At 37.9% G+C, this 26,969-nt stretch overlaps 1 protein-coding gene across 2 annotated transcripts in view; it reads right to left on the bottom strand.

Moving 5' to 3' along the window:
- ERO1B (endoplasmic reticulum oxidoreductase 1 beta) overlaps positions 1 to 18,688 on the bottom strand; it is a 32,003-nt gene extending 13,315 nt beyond the window's left edge. For both annotated transcript variants that reach the window (XR_015258047.1, XM_086743789.1), the window contains exons 1-6: positions 18,361 to 18,688; positions 13,596 to 13,715; positions 8,189 to 8,272; positions 7,748 to 7,789; positions 3,276 to 3,358; positions 1,285 to 1,358 (exon numbers count right to left, since the gene is read on the bottom strand). Coding sequence is in view for 1 of the 2 variants with exons in the window: in XM_086743789.1 (XP_086599915.1) it covers positions 1,285 to 1,358; positions 3,276 to 3,358; positions 7,748 to 7,789; positions 8,189 to 8,272; positions 13,596 to 13,715; positions 18,361 to 18,459 (502 nt within the window). In the remaining variant the exon portion in view is untranslated. The remainder of the gene's footprint in view (positions 1 to 1,284; positions 1,359 to 3,275; positions 3,359 to 7,747; positions 7,790 to 8,188; positions 8,273 to 13,595; positions 13,716 to 18,360) is intronic.
- Between the last annotated feature and the right edge of the window lie 8,281 nt (positions 18,689 to 26,969).

Here is a 26,969-nt window from a genome sequence, read left to right as displayed (position 1 = left end):
CGGGAAGAGATGAGAGAAAGAGAACAAGAGTTTCCACCTCTTCCCAGTAAAGTTACTCTCACATCTCCCTGCTCCAGCTCACAAAACTCACCTGATGTCAGTTTATCCCAAGAATCTGGGACATGGGAGGGACATGTCAACTTACTTTCCTGCTATTCAAGTAAGCTGAATCAGCTTACCATGCAGAAAGATGCATGTCAGAGCAGAAAAAGCACTGGAAGAACACAGCTGGGGGCAGTACATCCTCCTTCACCGGGGCATGATGTAAGCAGAGATGGAAGTAGAATCAGGAACTACTCAAGTTAGTATTACTTCTAAAAGAAATGCTCCTAAACTATACCTTTCCCAGCTGAGTCCTCCTATGTAGGCAGCTTGAAGATAATAGACACATCAGTAGCTCACTGCATGTAACAGTTTAGATCTACAGTTATGCTGAGTATTTATTACAGAAACAGCTATACAGAAAATTTTCACAGATTAAGATGCAGCAGATGTGCTGAAAGGGAACCGTAGTTGGTAAGTTCACTACAGCTGCTACTTTCTCTGGTGACACAAAACATTAGTCTAAAGGTAGACTAAAACATCTTGCATGGTGTCCTAAGTCTTGCTAGCATAGAACAGTTTCTAGGGTATTTATTAAAAAGGCCTTCAGCAGTCATTCCTGAACTTGGTGATTCTCATGGTTATCTGAAAAACATTCCTTTGAGCTTTCAGTGTTACAAGGCAATAAAAGGATTCACATATGTGGAGCAGAGAAAAGACACAATCTAGTATCCCAATGTTTTAACAATAAGAAAGTATTTACAAATAAGGCTGAATTTAGTGCAGAGATAATTTGGAAACATAGCAAGGCTGGAAGAGGAACAAACAGCCTGAGCACAGACAGCAGAATAGCAACAAAAATATAGTAATAAGACACTGAATCAGGTGCAAGTACTTTGTCTTATAGTTGTGGTAGATGCAACTCCTGCGAGAAGCAGCTTTAAAAAAAAACATATGCTGAAGTCCTACCATTCACCTTCTTTTTTTATTTCCATAAAAGTCTCCTGTCCAGTATACTAACAGGGGTAACAGGTAACGTGTACTGTGTAGACTACCAAATGCATCTTGTAAAAAATTGCATTATTTGCATGTAAGACAATATGAACTGTCACATACCCATTTAGAACAAAAATAATTTTTTTTAATTGTTATTTGCAAAGAAACTATTTGCAAAAAACTTGTGTTTTTTTTTTAAGAGACAGCAAATAAAACAAACACTCTGAAAAAGCTTAAACATTTTACCATCAAGTTCACAAAAATGATCCTGTGAATCATCGTATCTTGCCCAGTCAATGAAAGCCTCCTTACTTTGGTTACTGAGGGGAAGAAAATACATTTGATTTTAAACTTTTAAATAAACAACATCAATAAGAGCTATTGAAACACAATTCACATATAGTAGTTAACTTGGAAATGAATTCTGAATTACTATATCTGACACTCAATAATATATGGAGTTACTGCTTGTTACCTGCACAGAGATTCAAGCAAGCATCAATTGCAAGTCATTTTAATGTCAGACAGCAAGAAAGTTTTCACCTTTATTATCTGGAAAAAAACTGTGCACCAGCAATGACTTCTCTTCCTTCAGCAAAAGCTTGGTAAAATACTTTCATAGCATAAATTTTTTATACTAATTTAGCAGCTGCCACTTGTGGGAGGAATCATCATATTTTCTTAACCTGTACTTTCAACAAGATCTACAGCATTTAGCCTTGCTTTTTAGTGGAAGACTGGACATCTAAACGCCTCTTCCAAGCTAAATCATTCTATGAGTATGATTTGTCTTAAACCTTCTAAAAAAATAGTGGTGTACTGTACCAACAAGACAAATACTTTGAAGTTCCCACACGATGAAACAAACAGTGCCAAAAGCTGAATACTTTCTTCTGTACCTATGTGCAGCACAGAACTACTGATGCCACACTACTGACAGCAAAATATAAGCGAAGTTAAGACTGGGAACTCTGCTCCAGGGTGCAGTGAAGCATCTTGAAATAATGAAAGCAACCTATTCCATTTGATCAAATTAGTACTAGCTCAAGTCTACAGAGGCAATTCTATAACAACATACATTTCTAATCTCCTGCCAAATCACAATAGGAGACTTTATACTTGGTATTAGATGAGGAACTTCCTCCAGTAATTACTAGCAGGCAAGATTTGATAATCACAAGAAATACAGTTGATAAAGGAAAATAACCCAAAACCATGCGGATGATGCACTGCTAGGTAGGTAAGAAAGAGGTTTGCCTACAAAGCAAAAACTCTTCCTGCACTTGCAGGATCCATTACTGGCTCTGTTCTAACTTTAACCATCTATTCTCCTCTCACAACAGGCATCCTCTTTAGCTCTCCATACGTATACCCAATCTCACATTCTTTTACCCTACAGGAATGGATGCAAGTTAATACTTTCTTATTTCCCCTAAAAACCCTTGGATAAGGGCTCTACTCAGTTTGGTTTAAAACACCACACACTAGGCAGCAGCAGCCGCTTTTTCTTGGCAGTTCCATTTTGTCAGATGACAGGAAAGAGTTTCAACAGGGAGAACTACTGCAATCTACAGCCAAAGGCTCCAGACCTCTCCATCAACAGTGAAAAAAAATATTTTTTTATTTCTGCTTTTTAGAAGTGGAGAATCTAGCAGAATGCAAATTTTTTTTAAGCACTATTCCACACACTTTCCTAGTCAGGGGCAACACCATCCTGCAGAATTCCTCCCATCCAGTATTGACCGTGCCATGCAATAAGCAAGATCAGGGAATTGATCCAAGCCAAAAATAACTTTGCCAACAACAGAAGTAACTCACAAGCTCCCTGATCTGGTTCACTGAATGATCACAAACAGGCAAATCCGTGTAACAGAGTGACGGAGCAGGACAGAATCCCTTAATCCAGCACAGTCATCAAGAACAAAGACTGATACTGGTGAAAAGTAGGGAAAAAGTGGGTTTATTTAGAAGCTTCCCCCAGCTGTTGATGCTATAAAGTATCTCTTTCAAATAATATCAGGGTACTTTTAATAAAAAAAAAAAAAAAAAAAAAAAGAATGTCTACTTATCACTTAACACTTTTACCTTCAGATGTTCTTGCATCATTTCACATTTACTTTCTAATGGGCTATGGAAAGAATGAAGAACAAAAAACAACACATTGCAAAAACGAGACAGACAAACTTAAATGCTCCTTTGTTATTATTTTTGTACTATTGTTGTAAATCACAACATACCTTAAGGTACTGTTAATTGCTCCCAGTTTGTTAGCTTGCTCACAGTCTTCCAATTCTTTAGAATTATTTGCCACTTTTGAATACTGTAAGAAAGTTTGTATTTAATATACAAATGAATTACCTAAAATTCTCCAAGAACAGGTGCTGTGAAAGGTATTTCTATGTTTAGCATAGAATTGGCTAGTATCAGGGAAAATTCTCAGATTCTAGAAGCAGAAAGTAATTCTGGAACACTTCTGACTTCTGTTTTTCTTCACTTCGTTTCATCAGGTGAATTTTGCTCTGATTTAACCACCACAGAAAACTCAGCTAAATATGTAAAAAAATTGTTTGCTTTGCTTTTTTGTTTGTTAAAATTAAATGGAATTCTAAAGTGTTTCAGATACTTAATTTACATTCTTGTAAGAAGACCTTGAAAGACAAGCAGTGTTATACCTATAAACATACCTTGTATTTTACAAGCATAATCATAATCCAAGTTTCACTGGTCATTTCAGATTGAAAAATGTATCAGTTTTGGCCATTTCCCCCTCATATTTAATTTAATCCTATTCATTAGCACGCTTTAGACATGCACAGGTCTGGGAGAGAGGCTTTTCAAGCTGAACTCAAAATTTGATTATTTTAAAGCCAGAATTTAAGTATTTGAGCTAAACTCTGACTCTACAGTATTTTTTTTTTAATAATCCACTAAAACAGGCTGACTATTAGAATACTTCTAAGGAAAACATTTGAAGAATTAAAGATTAAATTCCACTATTCTACAATAATATGGTTATGTCAATAGGGAATTTGTTAAGTCTCTCAGCTTAAAGCTCAAAAAATTCTTCTAACAGTTTTGTAACATAATAGATACTATCAATGCTCACTTAAAAGATAAACAAACCAAATTTCCTCCTTTTTGAGGAAATTGGGTTGGGGTTTTTTTTGTGTGTGCACATGTTTTCTTTTGCAGACTGAGCCTTAGGTTTACACAGATTTCTACCTTATCGCAGTTGTTAAGAAATACAGAAAATGATTTAATGTTAAGCAATTGATAGCTTGTATAAAGCTGAACTGCTGGCTTCCTTTCCCGTCAGGGCACATACATACTGACATGAAGGATTACTATCCAAAACCAGCTCAAAATAAAAAAGTAAACCAAAGGCTTTGGCCAACCCTTCAGAAATAGCAAACAACAACAACAACAAAAATTGATAAATCTGAAAAGATTTAATTTCTGAGGACAGACTTGTGGTCAAGATACCAGAGGCAAAGTACCACCACAATATATATCACCATACTTCTCAAAAAAGAAAAGATTTTAATAAAATTGTTCAGGTAAGTAAGAAAGATTTTTTCCTTTAAAAATGCATTTGCCAGAGCAAACACAAGAAAACATAGCAGAACCTACTGAAGACCAAAGAAGTGAAGGAGATGAAAAAACGTAAATAATTTAAACTTGTTCAGGGCCTTGCCCACAATAAATAATTCCTTTAGAAGGAACGTCTCACTCAATTTCATTGGATTTAATAGGTGTGGGGGCTCATTCTTCAGCATCACATGGATGTTAAATGGAAAAATCCGAACAAGGAATGAATCTGACCTAGAATGAAGCAGACACTGATAATAAAATAACATACTGGGATGCTGAAGTAAACATTCTGCATGTCTGGAGTTGCAAACCAATCCCTACCCTGAAGTGAAAAAATTACTGCCAAGAATATAATCCTAAATTTAAGGTTTCAAACAGAATGAGTATTCAAGTTTCAAAACAAGTTCCTGGGCTTCACTATTCTCCAGTGTTGAATAGCAACAGCTCTCAGATCACCGCTCTGTGACCACTAACTAGACCAGGACAAAAGTATCTGTTCCTGCCAAGGAAGATATCCTAAGAGCAGTTTCTGGAAACAAACAGAGAAGAGGTGGGCAGGAAGGAAAATACCATGTTAAATGTTGTAACCTTGAGTTACTGCATCCTGTTCCTTGCTTCAAAGATTAATATCGCAGCTGTCACGACAGTTCTTTATGTCTAGTCCGACAAAATATGTTCACCACTCAAATGAAACAGGATTATAGAAAAGGAAAATACTTTGTGCCTCTCCAGCATAATTTCAAAAAGTTTATGTTGGTGCCAAGAATTAAAAAGACATCCTCTATTGCTAACTGCACTTCTGTGGGGAAGCTGTGCCAGTGTAACTCTGGTCTTTGTGGCTAGATGAGCTTTCAAAAGAAGAACTGTTCTTTCTATGGTTCAACAAGCAAACAAAAAAAATTCCCCCACAAAAGCCTAAATAAAGCTAGATGTTTACAAGCTCATCTACATTAGGAGAGAAGAATAATAGGAAACTGCACAGAAGCCAAACCTAGAAAACAGAAACCTTCTCCACAGGATTCTACCCTGAGTATATCTACTCAACAGATTATAGCTCTCATTATTAAAAAGATGCCTTTGGTTGTTTTCAGCTTTCCAATGCAGACACTAACAGGATGAAGGAGAGAAACTGGACAAGTATGTCCCCAGAGGAAAAACATGTCTTTTTTTTTTTTTTTTTTTTTTTTTAAATCAATACTGTAAGGATAATCCACAAGATGCAGGACTTACCCAGATGGACCAAGCACAGGCTAATAACACAGTACTTGCATAGTCCTTGAAACAAAACATTCATACTAAGATGAGTTTCATGTTTCCTTAAAAGTGATATTAAATGAGATTGTCAATTTTTAACTGGGTCCAAGAAAGATCTGTAACTGAACCATAAGAAGTATGAAAATGATGTAGGTAAGATTTACGTCAGTCCTGATGACAATTTTCTTGTAAAAATATTTCATTTTCTGACAGAGAAGCAGCAGATACTAGTGTCTTTGTTCTACTACAGATTAAAGGTGCACAATTGTACAACTTCCAGTACTGTAGCTGGTTGCAACAACATACAAGTTAATTCAATGGAAACAACTGTAGCGAGTATACCAGCAAATGACAGCTTCACAAATAAGATATCCCAGTTTCTTTATTGTGGTGAAAACAAAAGATGGCTGATTTTTCACTTCTGAAGTCCACTTCAACATGCTCATATGAAGAAGAGCATACTCTTCGGCTACTAATTAACATCTTACTTATGGCTCTCAAGATTAATCAATCAGGAAGCTCAAATGCTTATTTGAAGAATCCCTTCTAAAACAGTCTTAAAGCATTAAAACGCCTCTTTAGGAGGCATTACATTCAGGAGTCAGTTTATCTACAATCAAGCTTGGAAGAGAATAGAGTCAATGAAAAAGAGAACTGGCAACAGATTATCCAGGCAAAACTCATTATTATCTGCCCAGAGAGAGTGCCGAAGTTTTCCCAGAACAACTGCTGCTGCTTGTGCTGAAACGGTGGAATGAACAGTGAATGACTGACATTTAAGTCATGTCAGTGAGAAAGATGTCTCTTCTCTGATCACTAGAAACCTTTAAATGAAAAGACATGCTTCAGAGTGAGCTTAACAATGTATTTATAAGGAGGAGATGAGACTTCCTCTTGAGCTAAAGCTTGGACAGACTTGCCTGCACTCTTCATGACAGCAGGACACAGAAGTCATCAATCGACAATGAAGTATTCCTCTCACCTACCTTTGGTAATCTTTCTTGGCATAAAGTCTAAACCTAATGCCAATGGTCATTTATAACAGGTGAGGCAAGCAGTGAGGTGGAAAGCACTGCAGAGGATGGAGATATGATAGCTAAGCAAGAGTAAGTGTGAGTCTGGAACACTGCCAAGGCACTGAACAGGAAGATCTCTTATTTGGGCAGCATTATCCCATCAACTTAAAATCCTTATTCTCGGAGACTGTGCTTGGGATTTGGAGGTGGGGGAGAGCTGTTTGTCTTCCTCCCCTGAACTCTTTTCTAGGCCTACATATTCTCTCTTTTTTTTTGGCCTTGCTAGGATCACTTGGTGATCTAGAAAGGATGGCTTGGAGAGAAGCAAGCAAAAGCCAATGGCAGAGACTGGCTACTTAAGCTTGCACTTACCACTTTAGCCTAAATCATCTTTAGATTAATGAACTGCTCAAGACTAGACATGGCAAAACTATTTGTCATTGTTCAGGTTCTTTTAATACTAGAGGTTGTGGTTATATATGATCCTTACAAAAGCCTATGGCTTCTTCATATAATGTGGCCTGTACTCGTAAATGAACAAAGAATTGTGCATCAAGCATTCTGTGGCCATGTACTGCTGTGCCTGGTTATTAATTGATTTAGTCTGCACCAGCTCTCACGCTATGACAGTCTCAGAATTACATGATAGTACCAGCTATGTCAGAAACACTATTATACATAAAAGTAAAAATGTAAAGCCATATACAGGAACTGATCAGCTATGTTAACAATTTCATCACTATGTCAAGACTGAAAGTTTGTAATAAAAAGCCACACAGCTAACTGTAACGTTAAGATTAAAAAAAAAAAAAATCAGAAAAAAATTTAGAAAATAAATGACTACTTACTTTATTAGAGCTCCCAGCTTTAATTCCAACAGGTATTTTGCTCTAAAAACAAAAAATAAATCACATTTTTTACACTGTTCACAGAAATTATTATGCTAGATTAAAATTTACATAATTAAATATCATTCCTACAGATGTCAAAGCAAACTTGTTTTTAAATAACTTAGTCCTTTACCTTCTCAACATGTTATATCCAAAACGGTGCTAGAGCTTAGAAGAGACTTGTTCTTAAAATTATTTGTTTTATTGGTAAAATGACTAAGACCTTAAAATACTTTGGTTATGTTTCTACTTTTGAAATGGAAAATAATTTCATGGTCACTCTTTTATTTAAATTTAAGTTCTCACTAATAAATATTGTTAGTATAGTATTAGCGCCTGCAAATTAGTAAACTTTTTAACCAAATTACATTTTTCTATTTTATATTATTTGATCCATACCTCAGGACAAGGCTCTACATGACAGTCTTTGATAGAACAATGGCCATCATCAGCCCAAAATGGGCACGGTCTTTTCAGGTTGACCTAAACATACAAAACCAAAAGTTTACAATCAACACTTATATAAGGCAACTTTAAAAGAAAGAGCTCTCAGTATCTGGAAATCCTTTCAAATTAAAGGAGAGGATATAAGGAAAAAGGGTTAAATTTAATACTTTAAGTTTGGGGGTTCTGTGGAGATTTGTTTTGTTGGTTTCTTTTCATAGAATAATAGAATAGTTTGGGTTGGAAGGGACCTTTAAAGGTCATGTAGTCCAAACCCCTTGCAAGGAGCAGGGACATCTCCAACCAGATCAGGTTGCTCAGAGCCCCGTCCAACCTGGCCTTGAACAATTCCAGGGATGGGGCATTCACCACCTCTGCGGGCAACCTGTGCAAGTGTTCCACCACCCTCAGTGTAAAAAATTTATTCCTTATAGAATAGTTTGAGTCGGAAGGGACCTTTAAAGATTATCTAGCCCAACTCCTCTTAACTACTCTCCTTCTGAGTATATAAGCTGAAGCTTGCTGCAGTGAAATTGTTAGTGATAATGGTCTCCAGTGGACACAAACACATAGTATATTAAAGCACAAATTAAATCTCTTGCCACTAATATAACTTCAAAGTGGTAAATAAATAACTAAAAAGAAAGCAAATCAGATATATGCAGCTCTAAAATGGTTGTACTTACAATTAGCTGTACTCTACTATACTAATTAAGACAATACAGTTGATGGAGGACAGATTAGTGCACAAGTTTACTAATTCAAATAAGTGCTTGGATGTTTTCAGATTTCAAGCAACAAAACCAGGAAATCATTACTACACATTGTAGCTAGTCAAGGAAGAATGAGTATCTTAATGGCCCCAAATTAGAGAGCTGATACAGTACAAATATAAATAATGAAGAGAAACCACTTCAGGAACATTACCAGTAAATCCTGCGATGATTAGTGCTCCTGTTTGTCATCAAATGGCACAATAAAGGCAGGGAGTACCACATATGTTGGCATTTACTACATGGCAACAGATTCAAACACTTTACTACATTCCACTTGGATTGTCAATGTGAAAGTCAGTGAAGAAAAAAAAAAATTTAAAATCACAGCTTTCCTTTACGTTAGCCTTATACATACTAACAAACATTAGTGATAAAAACCACTTAGACCTCATCACTCCTAAACTGAAGACTACAGACTAAAGGTTTTCCTGCATGATCAACCAGAAACACTGCAGATGTAGACCATCTTTGAGATCTAATATTATAAATAAAGTACAAAGCATTTATCCTCAGTAGCAACCCCTATTCTCCAGACAAAAAGTCAGTTTTAAAACTTTCAAAAGAAAAAACACACAAATCAAAAAGTACTTCTATTCTTTTGCTTTGTTTTCCTTTATCACACCTTGTACTAGTTTTCTTCAGTTGATAAATACTATTCATTAAGATATTGAACTGAAGCCACTACTTATATCCAACAAACTACATCCTGAATATTTGATGTATCACCTCTTATTTGAAACTGTTGCAGATATTAAATTCGAGTCTGTAGTCAGACACAGCACAAGTTCTATAAAATGTATGGTAAAATTAAGCCTAATACCCCAAGGATGGCATCAGGACCTAGAGCCGTTTCAACACAAAAATTTAAGAATTATAAACGTGTTTATGAAAATTATTTAAATCTATAAATCTTAAGTCAGAAAACTAATCCTTATGCTAGCTTAAAAATGCATACAAGCTGTACAGTAAATAGTCACACACTATAAAGAACAGTATTCTTGCTATAGGTAATAGGTTAAAAGATTGAGACTAAACACTTGATCAATTTAGTCTTCAGAAAAACATGTTTTCCCCTTATATGTAGGGACATTTTTCTAATTTATGTCATTTATATCCTATACTTTCACTTTACGTAAGAAGAAACATAGGTAGAAACAAAGCTTAAACATCTAGTACAGTAGTGCCAGAGCAGCCCCTTAGGTAAAGAATTGGCAACTGAACTCTAAATGCCATGCTCTGATGAACTTGGAGTCTACTCCGTGTGGTACCTGAAGGGTTCCTGCTATGATAAAAGAAACCCAGAAGTCAACCTTTAAAGTTGAAGAAAAATTGAAATCACTGGGTTGTCTTGAATAATTATTCCATTAAAAAAACTTTACACTTTGAACACATTTAACTGGCAGAGTATGTCTATACTGGATCAGTAATTTGCTTTAAGTGGTCTGGGTTTTGGAGGCAATCCAGTAACAGAAGCCAAGTGGTGTTCACTGAATCGTCAAACCAGAGCCTCAGCAATAATAAAAAAAAAAAAAATCAAATTCTTTGTTTTCTCCCAGCATTATATATATTATACTAAGCATAAGGAAAACTAGATCAGTATGCCTCTGACACAAAGCAGACACAATACAAGGAACTCGAGGTGAATTATAGCCAGATTTTACTCTCCCCTCCAGTCTATTATCTTAATTTTGACAGCTAAGAGAAATAAAAACTATGTATCAGAAATAAAAAAACAACTTTTAATGCTTGAAGGGTAAATTGTTCTGTGGCACTATGCACCTACATTAAGGCAAACCAACAAGTATTCCCTCTCCAAATGTTCTATCAATACCACAAAAGATCACCAAAGAGCAAACAATGTTTAACTTGCTCAACTGCCCTTTATTATACTAAAATCCTCTACTAAACCTTTCAGCAAGGAAGTTCTGCTATGTAACCTCTGAAGGAAAGACTGTTTTCCAGGTTTCCATTTTGATGTACTTATTCAGCATGACTGGAAATTATAAATTCAACTTTAAAATGTTAAAGAGATTCCTTAGTCAAAAAAGCCTAACAAGACATTAAACAGATGGTATGGTGATGACAACTATCTTCTAGTTACAGTTCAAGCCATGCTAGCACAGATACATTAAAAACAGATTTTAGGTTGCTTTTTCCCTCTCCATTTCCTCTACTCAATCCACAAACAACATCGCTAGGGAAAAAAAAAAAGTAAAATTTTAGTATTTTTTATACTTGGTTATTCATCATCTTTTTTTTAAGTAAAGCACAAAAAACTTAAATTTCACATCATGTTCACAATAAGATCTATTAAATAAAACATATCCCTCCCACCAATTTCTACCAAAAAAGTACCAGCTAACATAGTTAGACTACAACCTTTTTTCAAAGTAAACTCTAACAATAAAAAAATGCTAACACACTTAGGAAGATAAAAGTAACTATACAGTCACTGTTCTTATACAGAGGAACACTGTAAATAAAAGGATATGGCTGTCTAAACTGCAGATTAATTCAGAAAGAACATCTGTAAATCAAGACATACTAGTCCTAGAATGATTCAAGAGCACTAAAAATGAGCAAGCACACATACTTCTGAAACAAACTGAAGTTATATAGCACTTGTACTTTAATCAATACCAATCATGCACTGACTACACAGAACATCCTTCTACTTTCTTCAGGGTCTGGAGTATTATGTTTCATTATTATAATTTAGAATATTATTCAATACTTGTCACAGATTACAAGTTAGATTCCTTACCATGAGGCATACAGAGACTAAATTTTTATTTCTTTAATTAAGAATTGTTCCACTATCTAGAAACCACCTGGCACAATTTCAGCAAGACTTGAAAAACAAAATTTTCTTCAGCCTTTAAATAAAAACTAGCTAGTCCATTCAATATTATACATTAAAGTTTGTGTTCTTTTATGCCTGTTGAACTAGTAACACAATGGGAATACTGTGACTGTAGTGGCAAAAGTTCACGATCCAAACTCCTATTACAAATTAAATTACTTCAGAGTAGGAGTGTTTTCACTCCCAGAACAAGCATACTCCCCCTTTGCTTATTCAGTACTTAGCTACACTGCAGTTGACTTAGATGATCATTGCCTACCCTCACAATTTCCACATTCATCTACGTGCTTAATAGCACTTGCATGGTTCTGTGTAGGGACGTAAAAAACCTGGGGAGAGAGTGAAAAACACTGACTTATTCAGCTTGCTTGTTCAACACAAATTCTTCCCTGTCACAACTGAAGTACTAAATAATGAGTGGTGATGGTGATAAGCGGACTGCAAACTGTCCCTTGTAATTGCCCATCTATTAGGAAGATCAGTATGAAAGATGAGGTAGGACTGCAACACACCATTGAAACAGAATCTGCAGAACGGCTGTTGAAATGAAAATTAGCTTTAAATTTGCAGCATGAAATTACTGTTGTATAAAACCTTATATACCTGCTGCTCTTCTTCTTCAAATACTTTGTTTTGTATCTTTCTGCTGCCTCTGGAGAACCTAATTACCACTACTATGTGATGTACTATCACTGAAGTTGCACATATTTTGTTTCTCCTGAAAAGTGAAGTTAGAACTGTATCATGTAGTAGGAGGAGATTCAGGGTGAAGTTACACATTACTGCTTGCTCAGACTAGAAAGGGAAGATTCTAGCGGTTTTTCTTCTCCTTCCTCACATTCGTAACCCCATCTTGCCTGAGTTTAATACTTGTCTGATACCAGATCAACTAGGTAACTTGCTACATGCTGGGGAAAAAACAAACAAGGAAACCACCAATAACCAACCCCAAACATCCAAACTGAATATCTACCAGGTTAAAGAGATGTGTTGGCCTAATGCACAGTCAGACAAGCCCATGAGCTAAAAGTAAGGAAGGGACAGGACCTGCCCTAAAAGAGTGGAACCTCCTTTTTCCAGTGGCAGGCAACCACCTGATTAGCTCAGTCAAAATACAATCTAATTTTCAAGTTAAGCATATCCAAAAACAGAAGTATCAGGCTTCAAAGTCTTATTTTGCCCATCAGATTCTAACACAGAGAAAAAAAATATATATATATTTAAAGTAATTTAAAAGTGTTATTATATACTACTGGAAAATTGCATATTTTTACCTATTTTTCAAAGGAATAATGGTTCTCTAGATAGTAAACACTAAAACCAGAACTAAGACAGCAACTTTTAAGAAAAGGAAATCATTACAATATTTCCATTTCAAATTATGAACATTTCTTAGAAGACAAGCACTGAACACTGTCAGAAAGTTGCCAATACACAATCATTTTCTAGATGCAGCAGTACAAAGATACTGTCTTTAAAACAACCACTTATCAGTTGAATAAAAGTACTCATGATTTACTGTCACTGACTCCAGGATTAGCACAGCAAATATGACTTATTACCAACATAACTGTCAGGGACCAAAAACCTGCTACAACAAAATTAAAGAGCTGTGGGCTTCTAAAAGACAACTTAATACAGGCCAGTTGATTTGATGTGTAATCCTCCCTATATTTTCTGGATTTTATTTAAGTTATTCAGGAAAATACCATTCTAATTGTACCTTGTAATATCTGAAGTAATCACGTTCTTGCAGTTTCTGTATTTTGGGGAAGATCTTGAAAGTATTGAAGTCATCGATGCTTTCTATGTCACATAAACAATCATCTAGGACTCCTGTGAGCTATTAAAAATACATTAAAAATATTTTTAGTCAAAAAATGCAATGTTAACTACAGAAAAATCCTCTAAAGAGAAAAAGATGGCAGTCAAAATGCTAGTGAAATGCCGTTCCATAGTAGATAATTTCTTTCTCATCATTAAAATTCTCTACAACATACCTTACACACTCAGAATTAGAAAATAACAGACCTTAGCACTTTTTTGAGCTTAAGCCTGGCTCCAAATTCAATGCTGAATCAATGTTAGCCAAATTAACGCTTTCAGCCCTGAAATTTGTTGACAGATTCAGCATACAGAACTTTCTGCAGAATGAGCAGCAAGATTTTCCAAACTATGAACACATTGTACATTAGCACATCAGAGCTGCATACCAAGTATTCTCCTAACAAACGCTTATTAGTTGAATTGCCTAAGAAAACCCCATAATCATGCATTGTCACCTTATTTTTATAACTCTTCTCAAAGCACAAGAACACTCCAGCTAGTTTCTCTAGAGGCATAGGAGAAAGGGGAATACATACTTTTGTGCCCAAGAAGTTAATAACTTCACAGTTAAATTCTACAAATAATCACTAAAAAAAAAAAAACCAGGTGCAGGCACCTACATTGTAAGGCTGTCATCTACTGTGAAACGAAGTATGAACTTCCCAGGTCTCAGCCCTCTTCTTGTGCCAGGACAGTAAGCTGGTTCAAGGTACCCCACTAACTTAACACAACCTCAACGAAAACGAGTGCACACAAGTGCAGAAGCACTACTGCCAGCACAGGAAAGGAAGGCAAGCAAGTAGCAGAGAGGACAGGCCCAACTATCTTGGTAGACTAAGCTACGGCAACACTTTTGCTGAGACCCTGACAGCATCTTAATGAAAGGTGGAAACACTGAAAGTGCGATTCTATGGACATTTGTATGATAAATTTCATTAAATCTAAACAAACTAGTCCTAAGCATAGCTTCTTAAAGAACCACAAACATGTTGGAGAAGCCTTTCAAATCTAAGCTTGAAGGCTTTAGACCACATCTAACGGAATGGAACCAAACACTGGTGTTAACTACTACTGTTCTTCAGCCAGACAGGAAATTCATGATGACCTAGAAAGCACATAAAACAGAAAAGCCCACACATCTTGTATCTCACACAGGCTTAGAAGAACTTCTAATTATTAAAAGATTATGTGCAAAAGGAGATGAAAAATATGTTGTCTTTTTTTTTCCTCCACAGATTTCACATAGATGAGATTATGAAATCATCTAATCTGTTTTATGCATGATAAATCACTCCACTACTTTACAGAACAGATAGCCTTATATAACCAAGCTCGATGTAAGAGTCACTACAAATCACATTGTAGGCTTCTGCTCTTTTATGAAGGCATAAAGGAGGCCCCAAAAATTAATTTCTCTGCAATGAGAATAACAAGGTAAGGGTATGGCTATAAAGCACTTAAGTAGAAAATTCACTGTATGTAGATCCTACTTTTCCTGAGGCACTAAATAGGCTGACACAACTCTACAGAGTTGATATGTCAATGAAGTAAAACTCATTTAAGGAAAGTTGCTTTACGCTGTTATGCTTGCCTTGTTAACATTATCTAACTTCAAACCTGGGCAAACAGCTATGAAAGAGAGTATGCGCAACTACAGGTTTTTCACGAAGCCAAGAAAGCTCACAGCCCACATGGCTGCCAACTTCAAAGTCAGAAAACAAAACTTGTTACTATTGATACTTACAGAAATAAAATCCCATGCACTTTAATCTATAATGATTTCATTAAAAAATCAAATTTTCTTATTGGTTACACATATACACAAATTAATTTTGCAGTCTTTAAGGTAACATCGTACCACAAAACAAACAGCAGCACATTTCATTACAATACAAAAAGGCAAAAAAGAGAACTGAATGCTTTGCTCAAATATTATGAAACTGTATAAACATGTAAATCTTACATGAAGAGCAATAATAATAAGCTGAAAGTAGCAGGAAAGATCCGAGAAATTTTCTTTGGACTCAGAAGATAAAGAGTAAGAAACTATTTTGATGACCACCTCATGAAGCTACCCACTGCTTACAAAAATATTTTTATCATCTATGCAAAACTGAAAATGCTTTTTCAGGGGAAAAATGTTCCAAACAAACATGCATTAATAACACTTCGTGTCAAATCTCCATGGAAAAATAAAAAGCTACAGTTGTCTTTATTTAACTAAGACGGCAAACTAATGGAGGTCACACCTTTGCCACATCTCTGATAAAAAGAATATCTTTCAAAATGCACTACAGCTAACCAAGAACATTATAAAGCTTCAGAAGTAAAACCCTCCTCAAAAACTAGAAATAGTCTAAGAAACTATTAAGAGAAAAAATAATTTAGAGTAACAAGAGCAACAAAATTAAATCCTCTGTTTCTTTCTCACAGCTTTTCAAAACTGAACAGTTAGCTTCCTGTCTACATAAAAGAGCAAAATCAATGTTTCCTTGGAAGGCATGTTCTAAAATTAAACCATGCTATATCTGTACCAAACCACAATTTTTAAAATTGTTTGACAGCACATATGAAACACACATCAGTGGAGTCAGTTCATAGCACACTAATATAACAGCAACACATGCTTCAAGTACCCCAGTTATAGGTTTTTTTACTAGACCACATGTCTTCAGTGCTCTCACTTGATGGAACACCAAGAATATGCAGAAAATTGTTTCATTTTTGCTGACACCTGGATCTTTCAGGGAATTATTTTTTTCAAACTGTAGACACCAAAATAAGAACAGTGTATTATTCAGTTAAAATCAAGTATTGCAAGATCAACTTTGCTATTCACACAATTGTTATTTTGCCTTTTTAAAACTGAACTATACTAGTTAACTTAGTTCACAAATATAGAGCCAAACTGTACTGTAAGTTATCACAACTTTTATTACAATGGCCAAGTATCAAGCTTTCTTTTCACCTGTTAATTACTTTGAACTCTACGACAAACTCTAAAAGCATTAGCCTACTATAATTTGTGTTCAAGAAGTTGTCTGACATCGAATAGTTGCCATTTCTTCTGTATTTCCAATATGTTTACCAAACTATTTCCATGTATTGTCAAACCTAGTTTAGTTCTTGTAGAGATATTAGAGCTGTACTGGAGATGTTAAACTTCTAACTTATCTCCACCAAGATAAATCCAGCTTTCAGAAGAAAATATCAACATCTAACCTGCATTAATTGCTCCTTATGAAATCTGGAAAGAGAAATGTATTCAGCACTTCAACATTAAGAAAAACCTGAGTAAGTGCATATACTGACAAGCACTCTATTCATACAAACAACCTTATTAGTGTTATCAGGTTGTTGTACTTTAATTGCTTCAACAATTAGAAGACCACCTGGGACGGCTTGTTTTGCTCCTTAATGTTTTATTTTGCCATAGCTTCAGAATGAGAGAAAAGCTACAGGTAACATGACTCCAAGTAGTAATGGCTACCTTATCTTTTCCCTGCACAAGTCAAACTCTAGGTCTTTAAACTCCAAATACAATATGCGAACAATTTTATGAAATAGCCACAACCACTCTCTCTGACAAGTTTCGTAAGAAAACCACGCTGGTTTGTTAATAGCTTCTTTAAGAATCCCAATTCAATTAGCATTTAGTTACGCTAAAATAGCTGCTAAAATAAGGGATTTTTAAACCTGAGACAACTTAAAATGAAAAAATCTGCAATAAAAGCTATCCATGCTAGACTACTCTAGTCACCGCCTTGGATGGTCGCTTACAATATAGCATGTTATACAAAGCAGAAATTTAGAAAATATAATAAAAATAATAACCAGATAGAGAAGACAAACTTTGCTCCACGTGGACATCATCTTTCCACATAAATTCACTCTAACGTCTTTGGCCCAACTGAATTCCTTCCCTGCTTGACACCAGCTATTATTTCAGCCACAGTCATGCCGCTGATGAACAGCAAACTCCCAACTACAGATACTTGTCCTTCTGAAGCTGTGACAGCAGTTTGTGGAAAGGAGGAGCGCTCTCATCCTTCTCTGTAACGTGGGCAAACAGACACGACCTAAACAGAAACCAAGCCCGGGCACCGGTATTACCATTCGAACATATGGCTTCTCATCGACTTCGTCAGGACATCGGAGTCTCTGCCTGAAGGCCAAGGGCATGATCCGACCCAGAGTTCCTCCACACAACACCCCACAGACGGCAAGAGGTGTCAACCGGATTAAACAACTCCTCTGTGCAGCGGGACGGTTTGCCAAGGGTACTGCCGGTGCTTCCCAGGTCAACCAGCTTCTCCCCTCACTGCAGCAGCGGGGCCCCACGGACCGGAGGCAGCCAACCGCCCGGCCCCGGGCTGGATCGCAGCGAGCAGCAACCGCAGGGTAGGACGTGGGCTACAGACTTCAGCCAGGGATCCCCAGACCTTCCCGCCGGGGAAGGTGGCACAAGACACGGCCGGAAGCCGCCCTCTCCCCCGCCAGCCTCCGAAGCGCCCTCACCGCCTGCTTCCCCTCAAGCCGGGGCCCGCAGCCCTAACCCACAGCCGGTGGGGCAGCCCTGCCCGGCTACGCTCTCTTCCTTTCCTCCCCACCCCGCCACGGGGGGACCCTGCCGCATCGTCCCACCCGCCGCCGGCTCCTACCTGGGCCTCCGCTGTCAGGACGCAGCTGAGCACCGCCAGCAGCCGCGCTGCCAATCGTGCCCTCGCCGCTGTGCTCCGGACGGCACCGCCGCCGCTCATGCTGCTGCTGCCGCCGCTCCGCCCGCCGCGGCTGCCGGGGGAGGGCGGCCCTCGCCCCGCCGCGCAGCAGCCGCCGCCACAGGAAGGAGACGGACGGACGAAGGAACCGAAGCGGGGGTCGGCGGCAGAGGCAGCGTCTCCTCCCTGTGGCGGGAGCCGTCGGGCGGGGGCGCCGCGCTCACCTCAACCTGCCCCAGCGCTGCTGCCGCTGCCACACTACGATCCTCGCGCAGGGCCGCCACCCTCCCGGCCGCCCAACCGCCCGCTCCTCCAGCCGCCGCAGGGTATCCCGGGAGCTGTAGTCCGCGCGCGCGCGCAACCCGCCGCCGCAGCGGCAGCAGGGCCGGGGCGGGGCGGGGCGCGGCGCCGCGCCCAATCGGAAAGGACCACGCGCGCCTCCAAAACAAGCGGCGAGGGAGGGTCCGCGGGCGCGTGCGCGCGGCGGGAACGTTGTGGCCGCGCGGCGGGAACGTTGTGGCCGCGCGCCGTGAGCCGCTTGAGGGGAGGCAGGGGCGGGCCGATGGCGGGGAACGGCGCCGGGGGGGCGGGGGGAGGAGAGGGGTGGTCACCCGTGCGGCCGCCGCTGGTAACGTGCGGCGGCACCGGCTGGGGCTGTGCCGGCCCTGTAGTTGGGTGGCATCGCCTCAGATCCCCCCCCGCTCCGCCGCCGGGAAGTTGAAATGCCCGGTGTTCACCGGCGCCCGCGTCCGGCCTTCAGCAGGGTGTCTCCCGGAGACAAAAAAGCGTTTCTAGAGGCTTCTCGTCTTCCTGCTGCTGCGAGGGGCTGGGAAGCGCCCTAGAGGTGAATTGTGTGGCGTGTTTAGAAGTGGCTTTTTTTTTCTTTCATGTTAAACTGCCCTTTTCTCCCAGCACGGCTTCTTTTATGAGAAGCTGTTTCTATAAAGATGGGCACACCTAGGTGTGTTTGTTTTTTGTTTGTTTTGTTTTTTTTTTTAAACAGCAAGAAGTACGGGGAGATAGGAAATATATCTGTGTCTTGTCTGATTCTCTTACCTGTTCCCTTTGAGAGCAAGGCTGAAAGATAATGGAAGAGCTATAAACTCTCGTCTTTTTTTTTATAATTAGTTTTTTTTTAGTTGTAACCCATCCACATACGTTTTACAGTGCAGGCACAGGCTGCTGTGTAGCAAATTGAAGCCTGCAAGAGGGGAAGAAGGCCCTTTCAGTCGTGGGTTTACGTTACAGCTGAAACAATTAAATACTGAGTTGTGTGGAAAGAGGCAGTCCTACTTCTCCATCTCCTTCCTCCTTCAGGTTCCCCATCCCATATCTGAGCTGCCAGTCCTAAAGTTGCATGTTAACTCAATTCAAGTATTTGAGCCTTTTTTTTTTTTTTTTTTTTTTTTTAATCCTGCCCCCCTTGCGATCATTTTCTGTCAGAGCAGTACTCACTGTACGTCTGCTTCAGCACTCAACCTGATCCAGGCGGAGAGGCAAGGGTATCCTGGGAGGCAGAAAAGGGGGTAAGACTATCCCTTCCAGTGGCTGCTTGCTGTTAGATCAGTTTAGCTACACCTAATTTTATTTTATTACTTATTAATTTTTTACTGATCCCTTAGGGAGAGTGGTTGGCATTTGAAAGTTACGATATTACATCAGTTGAATTTGTCTAGCTGTGCTTTGCCAATAGGTATTAGAACTAGTCTAAGGCTGTTACTGCTGTGTCTTTTCAGTTGCTTTCAAAATCTTAAAAAAAACCCACAGAAAACTAAAACCAAACCAAACCAAAACATACACAAAAAACCCAAAACAAAAACCAGAAGAGGTCAGAAACAATCTTGCTCCCAACAGCTAAACGTATACCTGTAATTCACTTTCAGAGTTAAAAAAATGCATACTCCTATGAGAAAGCATGAGTGTTGCACTGATTTCATGTGCAGGGTAGCTGGAATCGGGATTTTATTTTCAGTCCATTTGCTAACCCAGGTTCTTCTTCCACCCTTTCAGTTAGAAGAGAATACTCCTTTAATGGAGTACAGAGACAAAGTTTAAGGTCAGGGTAACTATTTCTAAAAGCTTAAAAGTTTTTAGATTGGCCATTGTTATTTACTTACAAATTAATTCAAATTAGTTTTCCATTATATTTGTCTTCAAGTACCAGTATGCCACAGATTCTGTGTTGCTGAACATGGCTTGAAAAGATGAAGGCTTGCCTAGGTGTGAGTTACAGAGACCATGAAATGGAGTAGGAAGTAGTTTTGTAATTTGGTCCCAGAGAGATGATGTGATTGCTCCTTCCTTTCCTCTCTGCAGTAAAGGCAGTAGACCCATTTGGGAAGTAGACCCCTTTGGGAAGGATTAAATGAGAATCTAGTCCTACTTCCAGTATCGGTGGACCAATACATTTGCTAGAAGAAATGGCAGAACAGTTAATGCTAATGTTTACATTGCCATGGTTTACTCTCACTGTCAGTACCCCACACTTTATCGCAAATGGTTTGAACTTCTCACAAAGGAACTGTTTCTGTTTAGCAGATTCAGGTGAATTAATTGTTTGCATTTTATAGCTTTGATTCTGAGGTAAATTTTCTATCATGAGTATTCCAAAAAGCCTGCAAACCTTGGAAAAATCAAGCACTTGCACTGCATAAAAGACTATGCAAATTAGATGCAAACTATCCTATTTTCTAAGTCATAGTGTTCACTCAGTTGTCAGTTCAGAACATTTTATGTTAGTTTCAGAAAGCACTTTATTTCTTCACCTCTGACAGTCTCATCCTGCTTGCATTGAAAGTCAGCTGCAGTTTAGTTTTTGACTGCCATGTTAGAAGCACAAGAAATTTGCTGTAGAAATGAATAATGAATAATTTTAAGAGGCAAAAAAAGAGAAATTAATTCATTGTATACATAAGTATTATCTGATATAGCAGAGCTGAACTTGGCTTACTACAATTTTCTAAATTCTAGGATATTTTCAATCTTATTATATATTTTGGTGTTGATTTCAGCCTATCAATGCTACTTTGGTAGTGGTAAAAGTGTTTAAAAACATGCAAAATATCCTAATATAGGATTTCTGTGTGAAATTAATTTCAGGAAATACTTGCAAACAAAACCTTACAACATGTTACAAAGCTGGGAGTACCTACTAAGCCTGTTTTTTTTAACGAAATTTGGCATATTTTTGGTAAGGGCTGAGGACAAGCCTTTACTGAGGAGAGGGATGATAATAGTTTACAGCTTTTTGGGCTCATGAAAAGAGTCTGGCATATACATTTAATTTTTCAATGTACACTTACATTGTACAAGATAGATGCTTGGCATAAGAACAAATCTCTTCTGTGATTTCATAATATGCATGGCTGTTAAAAACGTTGACAATTTTATTTGCAGGCTCTAACATTTTCTTTCGATGTGTAAGCAAAGAACACAGGAACAGCCTTGAACACAGGAAATAAAAATAAATATTCTGTATTAGTAAATAAGAGCTAAATAATGCACATCAGAGTCACCTCTTCCCTATCACAACCTTGTTCTCTAGAATAGAGAGAGATCTGGGTGCACCAGAGAGTGGCAGATGGTCTTTTAGTGGATATAACAAATCTGCAATTACCAAACTTGCATCTGGCCTGCAGAGAGGACACAGTGGGAACTGAAACTGATAGAACTCTGCTACTTTTTTTTTTTTTTTTTTTGTATTAGCTCCATTGGTACTTTTTAGTCAGCTCTTATTTGCCAGAATTGAGCTTATGCGCTCTGGCTGTACACAAAAATCGTGATCTGTGGTCATCAGCCATGTAAAAATGTATCTTAGAAATGTTTATGGACCAGTTTAAGTAAACAAACAGGCAAAACAGGATGGCTTCACATTTCACATCAGGAGAAGCTTGGTAAATCCCAGCTGCTTTGCCAAGTTCATGAACTAGATTTCAGTAATCTGAAACGGGGATTTCTGGAAATTTTTTGCCCTTGAAACTTTTGCCTTTATTTATTTTTCCAATTTAACATTTGAATGAGTCCTTTCTAAACCTAGGAGAGTAAACCTGAGGAATCAATACGTCACAAACTTCTGTTTAAGTCTGGCAAGTGGCAGCAGTGGGAGTGTAGTGCCTGTTGAGCAATGGAACATCTGGTGGTAGCCTAGTTATGGAGATTTGACGATACAGCAAGGCAAAGCTGTGGATAAGAACTTTGAGTAAACCACCTGATAGAAGTACAAAAAGCAGATAAGTAGTGGGGCACATGAGTTCTGTGCTCTGGTAGGCCTGCTACAATTGAAGAGCTTGTACACTCAAACTGCTGTTTTAGCATACAAGTTACTGTGTTTTCTCGCAAGTCACGCTTCACTGACATTCTGTTCTCACCTACTGATATCTGCGTTAAAACCACAGTATATGCTCAGGTCTGAGGCAACTGTTGCAAATAACTTCTGAAAAGTACCCATGGAAGAAATGTCAGGACTATGGCCTGTAAATGGCAAAACAAAAGGTCAAATTCAGTATAGTGAAAAAAAGGAAAATTTTTAGTATAAAAATTTCATACAGCAATATCTTCACAGTGCTTATGAGGAAAAAGGAGAAAGGAAGATGGAATGCAGTAAAAATAAAGAATAGCAAAGTACAAAAAGGGAGTACATTTCTTAAAAAAGTTTTTGTAGGCAGTGAAAAATTAACTGCAGATCTTAGCTATACACCTGTATCCTCATTCCTATGTTTCGTGTGTGTGTGTTATAGTTGAATGTTAACGAACTGCACTGTGTAGTGTATGATTGCATCATCCCAATCAAGAGTACAGAAGTAAAGTAGTCCCTGGAGTCTTACTGTCATTCCTGTACTACCTATCCTTTTTGATGAAGGAAATGAGTTTACTAACTTCTAAGTATAGCAGGTGAGATGAACATAAGTAAACTGTTTTAAAAAAAAAAACAAAAACCAAGTCTTAGGCACTTGCACTTTGTGTGCGTGTGCTTATCTGTCAACAAATTCGGTCGCACGATAGAGATCTCAACTACATTATTGTACATTTTATGGAAACAAGCAGCCAGGCAGGGGGGACCCTGTTAATGCCCCTGCAGAGGGATAAGCTGCAGCCTGAAACCAACCGTATTGGGCTCGGTTTCAATATGTCAATCTAGAGAAAGCAAGGTTTCACTGTTTCTGAGGTGCGTGTTTGACTTGGACACAGCACAGCTCTTGCAGTGGTGAGAACATTCCCATATCAAGCAGTCCTATAAGGCAAACAAATCATCCACAGGCTTATGTAAGATGTTCTAGGTGTGTGTAATTTCTTGTATTTTCTCCGTATAATGTTGTTTCTGTCAAATAAATGTCAAATTGTGACATTCCTGTACAACTGTACAAAAAGAGACCAATATAATTATTGGCAAAGAAAGTAATTTTAACTTTTTAGCTGCTGGTTAATTGTTCGTACTCCAAAACAGTTTCAGAATTTTAAAGAACTGGTTTAGCAACACGCTGAAGCTGCCAACAGTTGAAAGCTGTCTGTAGGATAGCTAGGAAAGTAAATGCAGGGAGGGATTTCCTTCCTCTACTGAAATACATTAGAGGTTAAAAGCTTAGGTTGAAACAGAAGTATTTTACTCAATACAAACTTCCTTAAATAAAGATGTTCGAAATGTATAAAGCAAACGAATAAGGAAGGTTAAACAAGGTTGCCATACGATACTGGCAGGCCCACCGTTACCGTGACTATTAGCAACCTCTGTCAGGGAGGGAAAGGTTACTGTCCCACTGTGTTAGTGACATTTGTGATGTGGAGCAGAAGTTCTTTATTTCCATGGGGAAAAGCTGTAGAGGATCACTTAGAAAAAGGCTTTGTATCTTCTATTTTTAATTCTCTTTTTTTTTTTTTTTTTTTTTTTTTTGGTGAGGAGACAGCAATAGTATTTTGCTTAACAGAAATATCTTATCCATGGGAGGGAAAAGGTTTCATCTGCAGCCTTGTGCTCAGAAGATGGGAAATCCTTTGAGACTATGGTTAATTGCTATTTTGAACAATAAACTAAATGGCTATTTATTACCAGATAGTTTGTAGATCTTTAGGAAAAGGCTCTGTCCTCATCAAAGATGGCTTGTTTTTTTTTATGGGGCCAGGAAAGGGGTGAGAAGAGGCATGACTAGACTTGATTTGTAAAAACTATTTGAAAATATTAATTCTGTATTTGAGTGGAAATTTACGAAGTCCTGAACTCTTCATATTATCATTAGTTACACTGAATTTAGCAACTGGCAGGGTTACAGCAAGATTAGATATAGATTGTACTTAAGTATAGAAATTTGATGAAAAAAAATAATTCACTGTTTTAGAGAATGTCGTTGCTTAAAGTTATTTTATTCTGGATTTAGTTTTTGTGATATATTTAGTTTTGCCAAAATAATTGCTGGCTTTCTGGACTGGTCAGTTAGTTAAGTAATAAACAAAGATTTCTGTATCGCACATTAAAGAGTGATACAAGAACAGGCATGCAAAACCAGATTAATCTGTATTGTTGACAGTGCTCTAGAGATATTTATATGTAATTGCAGGCTCCTCCTTTCAGTACTAGGAAAAAAAATGTTAAATTATTATGATTAACCTAAGTTTTGAGGCAGTAATGTTATCTACACTATTGGCTTCTATTATTAAATTCATTATTTTAAAGAATTCTATATTAATAATTTGTTTTTAAAAAAATCTGTTTCAAATTGAAAAGCCAATGTAATTTACAGATACCTTTTGAAAAATACATAATCTTTAACAACATTAACCAGTTTTGGCTGCTGGCACAAGTGTTGTTCCACTAAAGTTATTTTGTTATTGTTTATTAAAATATTTTTTTAATCCTAATATAGGAAGATTTCAGGCTGTAAGTTATCAGAAGAGTAAATGCCACATTGATGGTAAAACCTGGCTTACCCCCCATCACCAATGCTTTGTATGTTTCTGCATTTTACAGCCACCTGTGTAACAATGGTACCCTAGGGATATTTTGAAGGACATGAATGGCTACATTTTATATATAGAGTATACATATATTTATCCAAAGTTTTTGTAGTCACTGACTATATCTACTTCTGGGGTTAAAACTGGTAGTCTTCAAACCGCACACAGGCAATACATACATGCAGGTCCTCAGGGCGGATATGGCATTCATTTTACTGAGGCATAAATTTGGCAGGTTTAAAATCCAGAAAATTCTTAGCTTTGCTGTGGCTTTGCATTCCTTACAGTTGTAGGAGAGGCTCCAATTATTACTCTAGTATTTGTGCAGATCTGTGTTGGTAAGGATACGCTTTCTCTGCCCTCTCTCAGCCTGATTATCCATCACCAAAACCGTTGTGCCTGTAAGGAAATCTAGGGAAACACACACAATCAGCAGTTTTATTTCTAATTAGACTTGGTGTTACCCTTTTAAACTAAGAAATGCCTCCATTCTTTGAGAATGAGTTTCAATATTAGTGTAGAAGCAATCAGAGTCAAACCATACCTTGAACAGCTGGATTCCAGTTATATGCCTGAAAAAAATACTACTTTAGTTTTTACACATCACGTATTACAGAAATGTTAGTCATCTCTTAGCTCTACCTTGGAGAGTAAGATATATATGTATATGTTTGTGTGTGTGTATAGCGCAATGCCAAAACCGACATTTATGTCAGGCAAAATAAGGGTGATGCTCTGAATCTTCTAGCCACCATGCCACTGGTAGGATGATACACCGTAAGTATGTCACAGGTGCACCATAAGAGCTCTCTTCACCAAGGCTTGCTCTTTCACAAGAATTCACAAAATCAGGAACAGAATCCTTGAAAAACATTAGTATACTGCTATTAATGAAAAGCCAATGGCAGTATGAGCCACTATATTCAGTCTAAATTCTGAAAATAAGAGCAATTTAATAATTATCTTTTTTTTTTTTTCAGATTTGTAACATGCATGAGAGATGGAAAATAATCAGTGGAAAAGCACTCAATTTTTAATGCTTTATGGACAAAAGACTATTTTTAGTTCCTCCACTGTAAACCAGTTGGCTGGATTGGAGCTCTCCCAGTGTAACAGTAGAATTTGGCTCTAAAGTAACCTCGGTAATAAACGAATAAGATGGCTAACACACAAATATGGCTTCATAATGGCAAATTCAGTTATGCTGGTTTCTTTTGTTTGCATCATACAATAAATGGCAATACACGATATTTCTTATTTAGAAACGGATGTCATGTGCGGATCCCATTTAAGAAATCTGTATTATGGAAACCTTAAGTGTGGGAATTTGCCAGAGATGACAACGGGGACCCAAAGCAATTACGTACAAAGAATTGACATCGTCGAGGTACTGGAAGTGCCTGTAGCGTAAGAGGATGCGTTTTAAATATTTGCGAAAAGCCAGCGCGGTTTATGATTGTTGCTCTGCAGTGCTAGTGTTCTTAAACTCTGCGAGCCATCTGCAGAGGCACCTGAAATCTTAACCGAGAGCACCCCTCTCTGTCCGGAGGGAGTCACTTAAGCGCCGAATACCTGTAAGAGCAGGCGAGCTGAAGTAACTTGCTTTA

The sequence above is a fragment of the Chlamydotis macqueenii genome, chromosome 3 (genome assembly GCF_036417535.1).
Source record: "Chlamydotis macqueenii isolate bChlMac1 chromosome 3, bChlMac1.mat, whole genome shotgun sequence".
Classification (NCBI taxonomy): Eukaryota; Metazoa; Chordata; class Aves; order Otidiformes; family Otididae; genus Chlamydotis; species Chlamydotis macqueenii.
Note: the sequence above shows the minus strand (reverse complement) of the source record. Positions and strands in the feature narration are given on the sequence as shown.